Below are 18,961 nucleotides of genomic sequence, written 5' to 3'. Positions count from 1 at the left end.
GAGACTGAAAGTATGGTTGCTAAATTTGCTAAGGTCACAAAAATAGGTAGGAAAGTAAACTGTGAAGAGAACACAAGGAGGCTACAAAGGACATAGGTAGGTTAAGGGAGTGAGTAAAAATCTGGCCAATGTAAAATCGTTCATTTTGACAGGAAGAATAAAAAAGATGCTTATCTAAATGGGGAGAGATTGCAGAGCTCTGAAGTGCAGAAGGATCTAGGTGTTCTAATACACAAATCGCAAGAAGCTGGTGTATATATACAGCAAGTAACTAGGAGAGCTAGTAGAATATTATCATTTATTATGAAAGGAACTAATTAAAGGTGGGCAGGTTATGCCTCAGTTGTACAGGGCATTGGTAAAACCACATCTGGGACTATTGCATACAATATTGGTCTCTTATTTCCACAAGAATGTAAATGCGTTAGAAGTAGTTCAGAGAAAGTTTTCTTGACTAATACCAGGAATGGGTGGCTTGTCTTATGAGGAAAGGTTGGAAAGGTTAGGTTTGTATCCACGCGTTTAGAAGAGTAAGAAGCAACTTGATTGAAACCTTTCTAACCCTGAGGGGTATTGACAGCATGAATGTGCAGTGAATGTTTCCTCTTGTCAGAGAACCTGGAACTAGGGGTCATTGTTTAATAATAAGGTGTTGCTCACTTAAGATATAGATGGGGAGAATTTTTTTTTCTCTCAAGAGGGTTGAGAATCTCTGGAACTCTCTTCCTCAAAAGGCAGTGGAAGCAGAGTTTTTGGATAATTTTAAAACAGAGCTAGAGAGATTCTTGATTAACAAGGGGGTGAAAGGTTATCGTGGGTAGGAAGGAATGTGGCTTTGAAGTTATAAGCAGATCAGCCATGATCTTATTGAATGGTGGCATAGGCTTGAGGGACCGAGCGGTTTACTCTTGCTCCTAATTTGTATGTACTTCAGAATCTCAACTGCCTAGTTTTTAGTCCTTCATTCACTACAGCATTTCTTAAACTACTCACTTCTACCTTTGGTTTCCTAGTCCCTCTTAAAACTATTATTCTCTCAGCTTAGCCATTTCTCTGGTAGGCCCTCATCTGCACTCTCGTCAATCAGTGGACAAGAACCATAGAATCATATAATCATAGAACCCTACAGTGCAGAAGGAGGCCCTTCAGCCCATTGATTCTGCACCGACCACAATCCCACCCAGGCCCTACCCCCATATCTCTACATATTTTACCTGCTAATCCCTCTAACCCAAGCATCCTAGTACACTAAGGGGCAATTTTAACATAGCCAATCAACCTACCCCACACATCTTTGGACTGTGGGAGGAAACCAGAGCACCCAGAGGAAACCCACGCAGACAGTGACCCGAGCCGGGAATCAATCCCAGATCCCTGTATCTGTGAAACAGTAATGCTAACCACTGTGCTACTGTGCTGCCCAAAGAATATATATGATGGACAGCTAGTTTAGCCATTCACCACCAGATCTGGCTCGAACACATGAAGTGCTATCAGGCCCACCTGTCGTCTTCTTAAACTGCTCACTATCCAGGATCATTCTGGTTTGCTGACAGTTTCTTTCCTCTACTGCAAACTGTCTTCATAAAACCCATTCACCTGTCTCAACACCCCCATCTTGAACAATATATAGAAGGAGCTCACGAGCTTCTTTGTCACTAAGATTGAGAATGTTCAGTAGCTGCCTCTGTAGGCCACTGTGCTAAACATCCCCTAAAGTTCTGTAAAGTGCCCTTCTGAAGGGAGAGGAGTTTTAGCAGACAACCATTGCCAGAATGAGAGAGAGTAATGGTTTTAATGGGAACTGGAGCATCAAAGGTAGATGTGAGGATGTGGTTGAACAGCGCACTAGTTACAGAAATGTCGTGATGGCAGGCCAGAAGCTGGACAGTTGAGGAGTTTGAAATGCAGTTCTAAGTGAATTGGAGGAGATTTTTTTTCCGGAAGGACACTGAAGGAAGTCAAGTTTAGAGGAGATGGCAGGTGTGGGAGAAGTGAACAATCAGAGATAGCATTATGTATGATTGATACTATGGGCTAAAGCGACCATGTGACATGACGCGGTCAGGTGGGTGGCTGTGAATATAGGTTGGGGAGTTCACAGAGAGAGTGAAATTAAGGGAGGATGGAAGGGCATTGAGCTCAGAACAGAGAGAAAACATGATGAATAAAAATGTTGGCACTATTTAGGTGAGTTCTAGGAGAGCAGGGTTTATGAGCCAGCTCACACATGGGTTGCACTAGTAAATCCAGCTCAATTGCTCCAAATTTTGAACTGTACATAATTGTGTGTCTAAAGGAGCCAGATTTAATAATGTATCCCCTATAAATTTGCTATGCCAGAATCTGGTTTATGAAAGTGACTTGAGAGAGATTATTATCAAAGAGACTAGGATTGACAGATGGACATTAATATGTCACTTATTCGCAGGATGTGGACAATGCATTTATTACCTGAGAGTGGTAATCATTTTAGTGTAGATTAAATAGACTAAATTTTTTGTAACAGCTTTTCACATTCAACTGTCAGGCCACAAATTATGTTTCTCATTTCACTTACACAATTTACCATTGTTTAATTTGAACTCGACTTCAAGGTTACTGTTCAACACAACGGTCACCACATCATCATATCCAGGATATGTATAGTTATATGCACTGAAATTAATATAAAAGATATATACTGGATCGAGGATTTATTATTTGCAAGTCCTTCTTTCAGATGAGTTATTAAACCGAGGCCTAATCTGCCTGCTCATATGGATCAAGAACATGGGTGGGCTAAGATTTGGCTCTTTTCCAACCTGTGCTTTTCCTGACCCTGCAATTCTCTCTTCCAAAGTAATTTTATTTTCGTTGAAGTGCAGTGTTATCTCTTCTGTTAATGCTAAACAAAATAATAGCCTGTGAAGATCTAAAACAAGAAGAATAGAAAACAAATTGAACTGTATCGAAAATGAATTACACAGTAAGTACTAAATTGAACATAGAACACTACAGCACAAACAGGCCCTTCGGCCCACAAGTTGCGCCGATCATATCCATATCTACCAGGCCTATCTATAACTCTCAATCCCATTAAATCCCATGTACTCACCCAGAAGTCTCTTAAAAGACCCCAGCAAGTATGCCTCTACCACCACCGATGGCAGCCAATTCCACTCACTCACCACCCTCTGAGTGAAAAACTTACCCCTGACATCTCCTCTGTACCTGCTCCCCAGCACCTTAAACCTGTGTCATCTCGTAGCGACCATTTCAGCCCTGGGAAATAGCCTCTGAGAATCCACCCTATCTATATCTCTCAACATCTTATAAACCTCTATCAGGTCGCCTCTCAATCTTCGTCTCTCCAGGGAGAAGAGACCCAGCTCCCTCAACCTATCCTCATAAGGTATGCCTCCCAATCCAGGCAACGTCGTTGTAAATCTCCTCTGCACCCTTTCAATAGCTTCCACATCCTTCCTGTAGTGAGGCGACCAGAACTGCGCACAGTACTCCAAGTGGGGTCTGAGAAGGGTCTTATAAAGTTGCAGCATTACCTCCCGACTCCTAAACTCAATCCCTCGATAAATAATTTCAGGTTAACTATGAAAGGCTCAATACTCATGATTGGTAGTAAAACCTGCTCTGAAGTTATCAATTACATGTAGATTCGTGAACGATAGAGAAAAACTGGTGTTCATCTGGAGAAAGAGGAACATATTTGAGGATACATAGGCTACCACTGATTTCCTCCTTGTTCGCCTGTTACTGCTTTCTCCTGGCCAGCTTGGGAAAGATGGCAATAAGTTCCAGGAAACACAAGTAACCACCAAAGAGAGAAGACTTTAAAGACGCCTGCTCTCCTTCCAGTTAGGCCCAAAGCACTGATCTGCTAGACTCTAATGTTGGTTAAGACCTTCAGTGAGAGATATATCCTGATATTTGGGGTGTTTCTGTTCCTTTTGGGTTCCTTGCAGTCTTCTGCAGAATTGTCACAGTTCTGCTTTCCACAATAGCAGGCTCCCTTTTGAATAGAATATTCCCACTGGGAGTCCACGATGCATAAGTTCGGGTTCAGGATGACTTCAAAGGAATGAATGTATCACACATGCTGAACTTTGCTGCAAAGTTGAGAATCCTAGTCACTGAGTCCAATCCTCTAAGGATCACTGTTTTTAACAGCATTGGTATTTAGACGGACTGATATGGCGAATCAGTCACTAACAGCCTACAGTTTTAATTCAGCATTTAGAATTTTAAAAATCAGTTGGCATTTGTTAGGGGCAACATTTTGATTCTGAATAGCCTTAAATCACAATGAAGTGCCAAAATCTACCTTGTCAACAGAGAGCTTTATGATGATTCCAGTGGTAAGCCTGACAGCTTTGATATATTCTATAGGATGCCTGCAGGCTGGATCTTTGGTTGGGTGTGGGCTGAAATAGGAATCGGGCGGATGACCCCAAAGTGAGTGCAGAGCTGCTGCGGGTTGGGTTAGACATAAGGGCTGTCTCTATGCTCTGGCACTGTGTCTAATTTTTTTTTAAATCTCTCACCCCTCAACCCTCACACACTCCTTTTGCTACATCCATACCAACCTATGGCACCCATAATTCCAACATGTCCTCGGTGGTTCTTCAAGCTCCCTGCGCCAAACCATAATCCCACTCGCCTTCCATGTCTCAATATTCCCCATTGCAACTTAGTGTCAACCAATATCGCTGATCCTTAACCCCTCCATGCCAACTCAACTAGTATGCTTGGTTACTTCCAATTCATGTTTTATTAGAATTTAATTCAACAAACCAAATTGTGCCTAACCTCTCAAAAAGGTGTCCCAAGACTGTATCAAAAGATATAGCTTACCTCTTCAAAGAAATACCCTGGATATCCAACAATTCTACTAGACCTCTTCATATCTGGTCTACTTTGCACACTTGAAGATTCATGCAATTGGGGTGCAAAAATCAGAAGGCAGTGAGAGAAATGATAATTTAAATTGGCAGCTGACTCTGCAAGTCACACGGCACAAACCTCAGCCAGACTCCACAAAGATGAGAAAGGCTGAGTTCGGGTCTGAGACTTAAGTTTGGTTGTTTCCAGGACTTTTGCCACAACTGAAAAATCCAGGCCTTTTTTTCTTGTATTGTGGCTTATGTTTCTCATGACTAGTGTCAACACAATATAGGGCTGGAAGGGGGTAATTAAATACATTACATCTCCGATCCATAAGCTGCAACATGCTAAAGCAATTCTGGCTAAAATTATAATTATTTTCAAATTAATTTAAAATTGCTTCAGTTTTAAATCACTTGACAATAGTACATGCCATGGATGTCTTGTGGGAAATAGTGTGATTCATGGTGAAACATTTGCAGTTTATTCAATAATTTTGACATTTAATAATGTATTTTATTAGGAATGTGGCCCTCTGGAATCTGAAGCCATGGTGATGGGGGTTTTAGACCAATCCTTTGATGTATTGGTTGTACGATATGGTATCCAGAAGCGAATCTACTGTAATGTAAGTATTACTTATTAAAGATATTGAAACGGTTACATATTTTCCAAATTAGTCATTCAGTCAGATTAGATTCTGGTGTTTGTTTTATAGCAGTTTCCAGGATTAGAGCTGTTAAGTACATTATTTTTAAGATCAGTTTTGTCAGTGTGGACGATTCTTAGAGACCAACAGAATTTTCCAACTAAACCAAAAAAAAAACTTTATTTAACTGTAATTGTCAGGATGTCACCTTCCCATTTTAACTGATTCATTCCAAAGCTGCTAAATATGTTAAGGTGTCCCAGGACTGTATCAAAAGATGTAGCTTACCTCTTCAAAGAAATACCCTGGGTATCCAACAATTCTACCAGACCTCTTCATACATGCAGATTGCTCTCAAAAGGAGTCATGTGTACACACAGCATAGTGCATTAGTGAAACCCCAATCAAATATTTCATATCTAACAGCTCATTAGGAAAATTCAAAGCAACAATCTGTTGCTGAAATAAAATGCCAAGCACAGCTTCTTTGTTATTAATAGTCTGTTCTGTCATATGATTGTGATTCACTGATGACTGTTTAATGGTCCTGAGGGATCACCTTAGATCACTGGGATGTGCTGAAGTGAACAATTAGTGTGGTAAACAGCCTGCATTTAATAAAATTTTACAGTAGAAACCACTCAGGAAATTTACTTATCAGTGGATTTTTTTGTACCCTACCCTAGTCTTAAACGTGCAAAATTGTTCATTTAAGACATTGATGACCCTGGGAGAAAAGAAAACAATTTTGATCCATTAAAGTTTAATGAGCTAAGATTTCACTATTTACAAATTAAAGCTTCAGTTATATTGACATTGTGGTGGGAGACCCAATTCTGTAAGGAGTACAGTGTTTGGATCCATCTCATTTGTGGCATTCATATCCAGAAAGTAACGATGTCAAGCATTAGGTATGTTGGTGCTTGTTATTTATGGAAAATTTTGGAAACGTCTCTGAAGTTGGTATAATTTCACAAATTAAAGCATCCTACTGGTGCTGCATCTGCCATCTCAACCATTTGGCGCTGTACTAGCAGGTGGGAGTGATGTACTTTTTGATGCATATTAAGTTCTGAAGCTTACTGCTGGTTCCAGCTGTTCTCCAAGAAACGCACTTTCATTTTATCATGGAACTATCAACAACATCCATCGTAGATTGCCTGAACTATCATGGTAGCAAAGACTAATTTTTCATAGATTTTCAAATCTGTCATCACAGTGTCCTACTACAAAGGTCCAAAGATGTTTGGATGAATCTGCAATCACAAGTTATTTTATTAACTTAAGCATTGTTTAATGAATGAAGGTTTGTTTTTCTCAGAATTGAAGATGAAGGCAATTGGTGAGGACATTGTTGGAAAGTTAATACTGCAGCTGTATATGTAATTGTCTGGGTTGCATTTCATGATTTTTAAGCAATTATGAATTTAGTTCCAAAATCTGCTTTGATTTTTTTAGGTGCTGCTATGAATTTTAAGAAACTTAAATAATTATTGCATTAAATGCTACATAGTTGCAAAATCAGAATATTGTAGCACAAACCAAACACCAGTTCAAATATGACTACTTTTGACTTTTTGATCCCTTTTACTACTTTACTTTTGTTAAAGTCAGCAACAGGGTAAATATGTTGAATAAATGTGACCATAACAGTCTTTCATCCATCAATGTATTCTTGTAGATTATGTTAAGCATCCGTCATAGACCACTGCATAAAATGAGAATGTCTCTGCTCTCAGTAGATGTGTTACCAGTGGTTTAGCATGAGGTAGCTTTAGCCTCAAATACAGGGTAGGATTGTCCAGCCACACTCACCCCAAAACTGGAGAAGCCTCCCTAAGCTCAATGGACCTTTGCATGATTCACCCCCTCCCCCCACCCGCTACAATTCCCGTGGCGGGCGGGATGGGAGAATGCCCCCCGTGATCTGGTTAATGCTTTTTGAAGTGCCAACTGAGGGGCAATTAATGTGATTTTTTTTTAAACTATAATATTAAAAACCTTTGAGGCTGATTTGCACTGATGAAAATGAGTACTTCATGTTGTGGCATATGTTGACAACTTTAATTGCAGTTATATTAATATATTTAAGATTTCACTTCATGTCAATGTCTGAAAGATTAGGTGTGTGCCCCAATCTGGAAGTGCAATGATTTCACTCTGCAAACCAACTACTAACATTTTGTGTAAATTTTTGTATTTCTCTGAATTTTTAACATAATTTTTTGCATGGAGAATAAAATTATTTTAACTCTATCACTCTGCTCAGTCAGCATTGCAGATTTAAATCGACTTCTGTTGGTTGAATGCTGGATGTACATTGCTATGGTAATATAAGAGCATTATGAATAACATTTTCCATTCTGGAACCTCACAAGGCCATTGTCCATCCAAAAGATCTTGCAAGTGATTCAAGTAACTTAAGTCCAACCTGTGGAAAGGTTAAATGTGCATGGGAAATATTTTTCTCCATATGAAGTTGAAAGTCTGACTTTTAATTCTGAAAAGTGTGGAAACATTTTGCATAAACATTAATCACTTCATTGTGTACACTTCTCTTTATTCAAGCTGCCAAAATTTTTCTTCCATTCAGTTAATGTGAAATATCCACCCCCTCCTTTGTCTTTGCTGTAGGGCCTTCCTCTCCAAGGATTTACTTTTCACAAAGTAGGAAAGAACCCTGAACTAAGATTGATGTGGGAACCAGAGACATTGGACCAAAAACCAATTTGTCAGGTATTTGTTTATGGCTGTGTGACTGGGCAGTAAATATTGAAATTATTTTTTGCCATTAAGCCTGCAAATTTCTTTTCCATTTTATTACTTTTTAAAATAGCAATGTAAGACATGAGGCGGAATTCTCCCGACCTGCCTGCGTAAAATAACATTGCAATTCTCCCAGTGGCAGGTCGGTCATCCCACTAGAAGGTGGCACCAACACAATTTGCATTTATTTGCATCTCGTAAATGCTCATTAAAATAACTGCCTTCCAATCTTGCCGTGTGAGCAGGAAATCCTGTTGGCATCAAACTCAATTGCTAATGAGTGGCATGTACAAGGCAATCCTCAGTCCACCAGAGACTTCTAGGTGAATGCAAAGCTGCCAGAGTGCTGCACTGCTCCTGACACATTATTCACCACTCTGCTGGGGTTTCTGCCTCCATTTCCCTGTCGAGCCGGCCTTTATGGACAGCACCGTGCTGCTGGACCCAGGACCCTTCTGTGTTAGGAGTTGGGGAGTACAAGGGTCTCCTTCCCCATTGGTGCCACGCAATAGTGTCTATCTGGACAGCACTATACTGTGGGACCCATACCACCACTGCAACAAAGGTCCAAAATTTGACCAGGATCGAGTGCCTGGTGGGGAAGAGGTTCAGGTTGCCTGATAAAGACTAGGGGTGGGGATGTGTGTATGGAAAGAAGACGGTGTAAGAAGAGAGGCCTCATAATGACAGAGGGGCCAGGAGGTGGATGAAAAAAAGAGCAATGGAAGGCCAATGGAAGACCGAGTTGGGGGGAGGGAAGCTGGACTCCGACAAGTCTGCAAGAAAAGCTCATAGATAAGGAGATCAAAAGCGGATACTACACGGTTTACTGTAAGGGGATGCCCAAAGACTCCAGCGATGGTGGGTTGTGGTCCATATGGGGCATGGACACATCACAGCTCACTCAGGGTTTAATCGGGGAACAGACTTCTCACTGAGGCTTCTATACTTTACCCTTTGGGTTGCTGACAACCTGTTCAATCCTGCATGGTCTGGTGAAGACAGGTGGGCTAGAGAGAGTGATATCTGTGTGCTAGACTGGTGTTTAAATACAATGCTGGGATCATTGAACCTATCAGCTGAGGGCGAGTGGATGAATCAGTTCTGGCCCACTGGATCTATGGTCCTCATTATTTTATAGACCCCTATATGATCACCCCTTAGCCCCCTAAGCTCCAGAGAGAAAAGTCCCAGTCTATCCAGCCTTTCCTTATAACTCAAAGCATCAAGTCCCGTTAGCATCCTAGTGTATCTTTTCCGCACTCTTTCTAGTTTAATAATATCCTATCTATAATCGGGTGACCAGAACTGTGCACAGTATTCTAAGTGTGGCCTTACCAACGTCTTGTACAACTTCAACTCCTGTATTCAATGTTCTGACTGATGAAACCAAGCATGCTGAATGACTTCTTCACCACTCTGTCCACCTGTGATTCCACTTTCAAGGAGCTATGAACATGTATCCCTAGATCTCTTTGTTCTGTAACTCTCCCCAGTGCCCTACCATTAACTGAGTAAGTCCTGCCCCGGTTCAATCTACCAAAATGCATCAGCTTGCATCTGTCCAAACTAAACTCCATCTGCCATTCGTCAGCCCACTGGCCCAATTGATCAAGAATCCATTGCAGTTGGAGATAACTTTCTTCACTGTCCATTATGGCACCAACCTTGGTGTTAGCTGCAAACTTATTAACCATGCCTCTTTTATTCTCATCCAAATCATTAATATAAATGACAAATAACACTGGACCCAGCACTGATCCCGGAGGTGCACCGCTGGTCACCGGCCTCCAGTTTGAAAAACAACTCTCTACAATCACCCTCTACAATCAAGCCAATTTTGTATCCATTTATATACCTCACCCTGGAACTTGAGATTTAACCTTAAACAACAACCTACCATGCGGTACCTTGTCAAAGACCTCGCTAAAGTCCACTAGACAACATCAACTGCACTGCCCTCATCTACCTTCTTGGTTACCCCTTCAAAAAACTCAGTGTAATTTGTGAGACATGATTTTCCACTCACAAAGCCATGCTGACTATCCCTAATTAGTCCTTGCGTCTCTAAATGTCTGTAGATCCTGTCTCTCAAAATACTTCCAACAACTTACCCACTACAGATATGAGGATCACTAGCCTGTAGTTCCCAGGTTTTTCCCTGCAGCCCTTTTTAAACAAAGGCACAACATTTGCCACTCTCCAATGTTCAGGCACCTCACCTGTGACAATCGATGATTCAAATATCTCGGCTAGGGGACCCGCAATTTCCTCCCTAGCCACCCACAATGTCCTGGGGTACACTTCATCAGATCCCAGGGATTTAGCTACCTTGATGCACTTTAAGACTTCCAGCACCTCCTCCTCTCCTCAGGACATCACTATTTATTTGCCCAAGTTCCCTAGCATCCATGATTTTCTCAATGGTAAATACTGAAGAGAAGTATTCATTTAGGATCTCACCCACCACTTGTGGATCCCCACATAGATGACTTTAGATGACATTGATGAATTTAAATAGATTGTAGCCAGGGACATAAGGAAAAGTGGTTTTACGTAGCATGGAGTTAGGGCCTGGAATGCTGTCCCTTGCAATGTAATGTAGGTATTTTCAATTGAGGTCTTTAAAAAAGAGTTGGATAATTCTGAAGTGCATGCATCACAAATGGCTAGTATACAGGTACAGCAAGTAATTAGGAAAGCTAATAGAATGTTATCCTTTATTGTGAGGGGAATTGATTACAGAAATAGGGGAGGTCATTCTTCACTAGTAGAGGGCATTGGTGAGACCACATCTGGAGTATATAGTTAATCTCCTTATTTAAGGAAAGCTGTAAATGCATTAGAAGCAATTTACAAAAGGTTTACCAGACTAATACCAAGTAAGGGCAGGCTGTCTTATGAGGAAAAGTTGGAAAGGTTAGATGTGTATCCACTAGAGTTTAGAAGAGTAAGAGGTAACTTGATCGAAACCTTTAAGAAACTGAGGGGTATTGACAGGGTGGAAGTGAAGAGGATGATTCCTCTTGTCGGAGAATGTAGACTAAGAGGTCATATTTTAAAAATAACAAATCACTCACTTAAGATGGAGATGAAGATAATTTTTTTCTTTAAGGGTCATGAGTCTCTGGAATTCTTCCTCAAAAGACAGTGGAAGCAGAATCTTTGTATACTTTCAAGGCAGAGGGAGATAGATTCTTAATTAACTAGGGGATGAAAGGTTATTGCAGCAGACTAGGATGTGGGTTGACATTATAATCAGATAAACCATGATCTTATTAAATGGCAGAGCAGGTTCGAATAGCCAAGTGGCCTATTAATATACAAATGAAAACATTTGTAGGATTATGGTGAGGAAGTAACACCTTTTGTGCTTTTGAGCTTTGTGTGTGGCACCTTATCAAATGTCTTCAGGAAATCCAATTTTATTATATCTAGTAGTTTCCTTTATCCTACGAGTTACATCCTTAAAAAAAACTAATATATTTGTTAAGCACACTTTCCCTTTCATAAAACCATTTTAACTTCATACTCGTGCATTTTAAGACTTTCTTAATAATTGATTCCAGCATTTCCCAAAACACATGTCAGGCTAGCTGGTCCCTCTTTCTCTCTCCCTCCTTTCTTGAACAGTGGTGTTATTTTAACTTATATGTTGAATGAAACATGCTAACCTCTTTGGTTAATTAATTTAATGCTCTGAATTACACTGAGTTCACAAAGTAAGAATCTGAATGCACTTAATGAACTTTTGCAAGTCTTGTTCAAGGTTCACATGTTTACATTTATTGCGTAAGGTAATTACCACTTGTGAAAGAGTATACAAGTGTACTCCAATTTAAAAGAAATGTATTTCTAATGGAATCTGTGCTTTATTTATTTAGCAAACCTTATTGATTTGGCAATGAACTTTGTTATTTAGGTAATAACCATTTTTGCACTGGTGGAGATCATTTTAAAGTCAGAACATGCGGCCCTCAAGTACAGTGCCATTCTCAAGAAACCTACTGGAGCCCCTGAATAAAGATATACCGGAACTCTGAAAAATGCTGCTGAAACCAAATTGTTTCTGTAACCGAGAAGTTTTTTTTAAGGACAACAAATATTTGAAAATTAAATAACATTTTAATGGTAATTTTAAGTTTTGATTTAACTGCACAGAACAATTGTAGCAAGTTTTATTTGAATTGAAATTGTGTCATGTGTGGTAGGGAACTTGCGTAAGTTTTTACAGTTATATTTGTTTCAATGTGCATCACAATATTGTTAGAAACTGAGGTTAGAAAAGAGCAATAATATTTGAAACTAGAAGAGTGGTAAACGTGAAGTGATATTGAAATCAAGTGACGTTGGATACATATCTAGACCAGCACTATGCCCAGAGTAATGAGAGCTATCTGTTGTAATGTATTCTGGAGCAAACAATAAAATGAAGCCTGCTTCCAAATATTCAATACTTACAACTTTCTGATTGATAACAGATTATGTTCTCAATATATTTTGAAACAGCCAAAGAAATGCATTTTAATAATCACATGATTTGGTATTAGTGTCAGCTTTGTCTTAGAGGTGAACGTACTACCATTGAGTTGGAAGCTTGGGGATTCAAGTCCTAATGCAAAGACTTGAACTCAGAGTCTAGGCTGACACTTCCATATCGTGTTGAGCAAATGTAGCACTTCCAGTCCTGCTCACTTTTAGATGAAACATTACGCTAAGACCCCAGGTAAGAACTTTTGTGTGTACTTAGCATTCAAAACTGGCATGGCTGATCTTTGACCCCACACCATTCCCGTACCTCTTCCTTCCCTTAGTACTCAAATGTCTGCCTTGAATTTACTCAATTACTGGATGTCCACAGCTCTGTTTTCCAAAGATTCATAATCCCTGGAGTGAATTTCAGTCCTAAGTGAATGAAACAATATCCCTTATTTTGAAATTCTGACCTGTAGTTCCAGACCACCCAACCAGGGAAATATCCTCCAAGCATTTACTCTGTTAAGTCTCTTAAGAATTTTATGTTCAAGAGATCGCCTCTCATTCTTCTAAATTTTGGGGGACATAGACCAGTCTCCAAAATCTCTTCTCAAAAAACAAGCCAATCATACCAAGAATTAGTCTAATGAATCTTGGTTGCTCTCTGAAAGCGACTTATTCTTCCTTAGTTAAGGAGACCAGGACACTTTCCAAAGTCTGATACAACTGCTGTAAGATTTGTTTATTCTTATATTAAATATAAATAGTATGTATTTTGCTAATTACTGATAATTACCTGATAATTCTGTGATTCATATGCAAAGAAACACAGCTCTCCAGAATATCAACATTTCCCAGACTGACACCAGTTTAAGAATGTTCTGCTCTTATATTTTTCACTCCAAAGTGGATAATTTCAAACTTTACCACATTAACTTCTATTTGCCATATTCCTGCCCATTCACTCAACCTGTCTATACCCTTCTGCTTCCTTATGTCCTCCTCATATTTTATTTTAGCACATAGCTTTGTATTATCAGTAAATTTGGAAACATTGCACTTGGTCTCCACATCTAAGTCATTGATATAGATTGCACACAGCCGAGGACCAAGTACTGCCAACCCAGAAATTACCCCCATTTATTCCTACTATTTTCTGTCCATTAATCAATCCTCATGCGTGCTTATTATCACATAATCCTGTCTGTCTTTAGCTGATAGGGGAAAGAAATCCCATGGTGATAGTTGAATAAGAGTTGCAGGTTTCTTGGCTAATGATCATCCCCCAAGCAAATATGACTAAAACTGATTATCTGGTTTTTGTCTGCATGTGGTCCTGTTGTATATAACTATGTTGCCAGATTTCTTTATGTTACAATAGTACACTACAAAAATACAAAATTGGTCATGAAATGCCGAGGTACATTGTGCAGGTTTGAAATTGTGAGAATGGGTGTTTTTTTAATGTTATTCTATGAAGAATCTAATGTTATTCTATGAAGAAAGGTGTGTGTGTGTGTGCACGCGCAGTTAATTTAACTGAGGAAATGTTGCCGGAGATAAGTTGTCTGTGAGAAAGAAATAAGTGGTAAATTTATGCATTTGTAGTAAAACTACAGTCAAGTGATTTTAAAGTAAATAGGCTAGGTTTAGAAAATTCCTGATTAGAATATGTAATCAGGAATTACATAGGGAGCTGTTTTTTCAATTGTTAAATTTAAAAGGAAATAAGACACTTCTACAACTTGCTATTTGACCACAAAGTGGGGCCATAGGAAAACATGAAAGAGTTTTATATTTTGGAAAAGTTGATCTCAAAGAAGTGCTGAAGGAAATGGAATTGTAGATGAAAGCGCAAAAGGATATTTAGGAACACAAGCAACAGGAGCAGGAGTAGGCCATCTATCCATTTGAGCCTGCCCCGCCATTCAATAAGATCATGGCTGATCTGAAGTGGATCAGTTCCACTTTCCCGCTTTCTCCCCATAACCCTTAATTCCCCTGTCTATTAGAAACCTATCTACCCGTGACTTAAATATATTCAGTGCGGTAGCCTCCACCACTTCAACGGGCAGAGAATTCCAGAGACTCACCACCCTTTGAGTGAAGAAGTTCCTTCTTTAAGTAGAGATGTTGAGTTGATTTTGGGTCGGCTGTATGGGGAAGGCCCCCTGGAAACAGCTGGAAGCTAGGGGAAGGTGCAATTTGAATCAGCCATCCATTCAAATCAGAAAAACTTTGGGCTGTAAAAAGCAGTGTTGTTTCTGAAATTCTTGGATTTATACAGTAAAGTAGAAAGCTTGAGAGGCACACTTTATTAAAGCAAAAGCAGCTTTGGCTTGGACAATAATAGTGGATGTTTATAACTAAACATCTATGAGGGAATGTTGCCTGGAAGCTGTTTACTTGTAAGTTTGACCAAGTAGAGAGTATTTTGGGGGGAAATGATTTGTAAAACTAATTTTAACTATATAACTGTAGTCTTGTGTGCTTAAGTTTTCTTTTCTTGTTAATAAATCTTTTTCTTCTCATTTTGTTAAATCCCAAAAGCATGATTGGACTCTTTCTGCTGAGATTAGTACTATTCTTGTTTTTAGAATACAAAAAGAAGTTATGGCCCATTAGCCACATTTTCCTCATGATAAATATGTGGCTATAATTAATTCAAATATGTAAATACAAGTTTGTTTCTTGAAATATTTTTCTTCTTTGTTTGGACATCAAATGTATTCAATGAAAAGAAAATTGAAATCCATTAGGTAAAATGGGATTTTGTGCAGAGCATTTCCCATCTTGCTTTTTTAAAATAAATATGAAACCAAACATATTTGTAGGTGGTGATCAGTGTTCCCTCTCATAATCAAAGCTGCACAGTGCTGGGCCATACAATTATCTTGAATATATCTTGCGCTGTAATAAACAGCCTGCGCACAACAAAGAAATATTAGAAGGAATATTGGCGGTGTTGTGACCTTTTCATTTCAGCCCTCAGCTTCCCATCAAAGTTTCTCTGATGGGACAGGTTAAATGTGCATCTTGTAATAGCTTCATGCATTAAGTGGGTACTGTGAAGTGGCTTAGAGCCATAAAAGCCTCCCAACAGCTGAGAATACAAAGGAGCCCAAGAAAGTCCAATTCACAGTACTCTCACTGAAGTCAGTAGAGTTTATTGGAGTGATGTCATAAAAATAGCTCTGGATGGGAGCTTAAAATCATTAATAAAAGTCAATTATATCTTCCAACTGCTCTTTGTAGTTTGATTTATTTTAGAGAAATTCCTACTGCTAGGTCTTCTCTCTTAACATGACAGGATTGAGATTTTGCTGAGTTAACTTAAAATGATGTCCTCTAGTGAGTAAAGTCACAATGTGATACAGGATTAAGCTATATTATAAAGTTTGGGGTCAGTTCTGATCTGTGCTGTGTTAATTTATCTGATGCCATTAATTAACCTTATTGGTCCTGGGATAGGGAGAAGAGAAAAATACGTCAGGATTGCTTTTTCTTTTGCCATTTAGCAGTTTCTATCATGTGCAATGCTTTCCTAATGCAACAAGAATAAAAGGGAACAGGCCAGTGGTGACATGGTATATTTTTATTTTGCTTATATACATGATATAATAGGCCAAGGTGAATTGAAGAAATACATGCAGCATGATTTTTGACTTGCTACAGTCATAATTGCACATAAATATCTGCAATTCGTCCCTGAACATTATTTTGTCCTTCCCTTCCTTCCCACCACTTTCTTTAGACATGAAAATTATTCCTGGTGAAGGTAAGATGGCACTGACGCAAGTAATATAAATTAAGGAGTAAGCAAACATTACATTGAACAACAAATATTTGACTTCTAAATATGCAGGTAATAATGATACATTTCTCCAGAAAATGTTGTATGATTACTTTCAATTGACTAATCTAGTTTGTACAAGACATCTTCATTATCACAATTTTTGTTTTTCTACTGCAGCAAGGATATTCAGAAGTAGTTAGCAGAGCAGTAAGAGCAACCAGACTAGCTAAGGTAACTGAGCCATAAGGAGAGATTGAAGAATCCGTGATTGTTCACTCAGAAGAGGAGAACATTCAAAGGAGATAATGAATTATCTGTAAAAGCAAATTGTGGAAGAGCAAATTGCGTGCTGGGTGTGGAAAGTCTGCAGAGAGATCTGGATAGGCTGAGCGAGTGGGCGAGGACCTGGCAGATGGAGTATAATGTTAGCAAGTGTGAGGTTATCCACTTTGGCAGAATATATAGTAGGAGGGATTATTATTTAAAAGGCGAAAAGCTGCAGCATGCTACGGTGCAGAGGAACCTGGGGGTCCTCGTGCACAAGCCGCCAAAACCCAGTCTGCAGGTGCAGCAGGTGATCAAGAAGGCAAATGGAATGTTGGCCTTTATAGCAAAGGGGATAGAATATAAAAGTGGGGAGGTCTTGCTGCAACTGTACGGGGTACTGGTGAGGCCGCAGCTGGAGTACTGTGTGCAGTTTTGGTCGCCGCACTTGCGGAAGGATATATTGGCCTTGGAGGGAATGCAGAGGAGGTTCACTAGGCTGATACTGGGGATAAGGGCGTTGGCCTATGAAGAGAGACTAAATAGACTGGGTCTGTACTCGTTGGAGTTTAGAAGGATGAGGGGGGATCTTATAGAGGCATATAAGATAATGAAGGGGATGGATAGGGTAGAGGTAGAGAGATCCTTCCCGCTTACAAAGGATAGCAGCACTAGAGGACACAGCCTCAAGATAAGGGGGGGTGCAGTTTAGATCAGAGTTGAGGAACTTCTTCACTCAAAGGGTGGTGAATCTCTGGAATTCTCTGCCCGTTGAAGTGGTGGAGACTACCTCGCTAAATATATTTAAGTCATGGGTAGAAAGGCTTCTGATAGACAGGGGAATTAAGGGTTATGGGGAGAAAGCGGGAAAGAGGAACTGATCCACTTCAGATCAGCCATGATCTTATTGAATGGCGGGGCAGGCTCAAAGGGCTAGATGGCCTACTCCTGCTCCTATTCCTTATGTTCTTATGTAATTATTCGATTTTTTTTAAGGTAAACAACTTGAACACTGATAATATATGAGATTATTGAGCAAGAGAGTAGTTAGAGGGAAAATTGGTCCTCTTAGGGACAAAAGTGGGGAGTTATGTATTGAGTCGGAGGGAATGGGGGAGCTCCTGAATGAATACTTTGCGTCGGTATTCACGAAGGAGAGGGGTTCAGAGTCATGCGGTCTCTTGGAGAGAGCTGAGGATCAGTTGCAGGAAATATCTATTACGAGGGAGGAAGTGCTAGGGCTTTTAGGTAGCGTAAGGACGGATAAAGCTCTGGGGCCTGATGGTATTTATCCCAGGCTGCTTAAGATGAAATCGCTGGGCCTCTGGCGCAAATCTTTGTCTCTTCTTTGGACACAGGTGAGGTCCCAGAAGACTGGAGGGTAGCAAATGTGGTTCCGCTGTTTAAAAAGGGTAGTAGGGATAACCCTGGAAATTATAGACCGGTGAGTTTGACATCGGTGGTAGGGAAATTAATGGAAAAAATACTTAGGGGTAGGATGTATGAGCATTTGGAGCGTTGCGATCTGATTAGGGATACGCAACATGGCTTTGTTAGAGGGAGGTCTTGCCTTACGAATCTGGTGGAATTCTTTGAGGAGGTGACAAAAATGGTTGACGATGGGAGAGCCGTTGATGTCATCTATATGGATTTCAGTAAGGCGTTTGACAAAGTCCCTCATGGTAGGCTGGTAGAAAAGGTTAAGGCGCATGGGATACGAGGTCAGGTAGCTAGTGGATTGAGAACTGGCTGGGCAATAGGAGACAGAGGGTAGTTGTGGAGGGGACCTTTTCGGGCTGGAGGCCAGTGACCAGTGGTGTGCCGCAGGGCTCAGTACTGGGACCTCTCCTCTTTGTAGTATACATAAATGACTTGGAAGAGAGCGTAGGTGGTGTGATCAGCAAGTTTGCGGATGACACCAAGATGGCAGGGTTGGCAGGTACTGAAGTGGAATGTCAGGTGATACAACAGGATATAGATAGGTTGGTGCATTGGGCAGATAGGTGGCAGATGGAATTTAATCCTGACAAATGCGAGGTGATGCATTTTGGAAGGAATAATGCAGAGAGGAGCTATGTGATAAAAGGTGGACCGATTAGGAGTATAGACATACAGAGGGACCTGGGAGT

General features: G+C 40.0%; 1 protein-coding gene across 6 annotated transcripts in view; it reads left to right on the top strand.

The window, feature by feature from the left end:
• The window catches only part of dis3l2 (DIS3 like 3'-5' exoribonuclease 2), a 260,531-nt gene extending 244,517 nt beyond the window's left edge, over positions 1–16,014 (top strand). For all 6 annotated transcript variants that reach the window (XM_080185679.1, XM_080185682.1, XM_080185678.1 and 3 more), the window contains 3 exons: positions 5,405–5,509; positions 8,165–8,266; positions 12,219–16,014. In XM_080185679.1, coding sequence (XP_080041805.1) covers positions 5,405–5,509; positions 8,165–8,266; positions 12,219–12,320 — 309 coding nt within the window. In that variant the 3' untranslated portion in view covers positions 12,321–16,014. The remainder of the gene's footprint in view (positions 1–5,404; positions 5,510–8,164; positions 8,267–12,218) is intronic.
• The last annotated feature ends 2,947 nt before the right edge of the window (positions 16,015–18,961 follow it).

The sequence above is a fragment of the Carcharhinus amblyrhynchos genome, chromosome 3 (assembly GCF_965287045.1).
Source record: "Carcharhinus amblyrhynchos chromosome 3, sCarAmb.v2.hapA, whole genome shotgun sequence".
Classification (NCBI taxonomy): domain Eukaryota; kingdom Metazoa; phylum Chordata; class Chondrichthyes; order Carcharhiniformes; family Carcharhinidae; genus Carcharhinus; species Carcharhinus amblyrhynchos.
The sequence above is the reverse complement of the archived record's forward strand: the minus strand, read 5'-3'. Positions and strand labels throughout refer to the sequence as shown.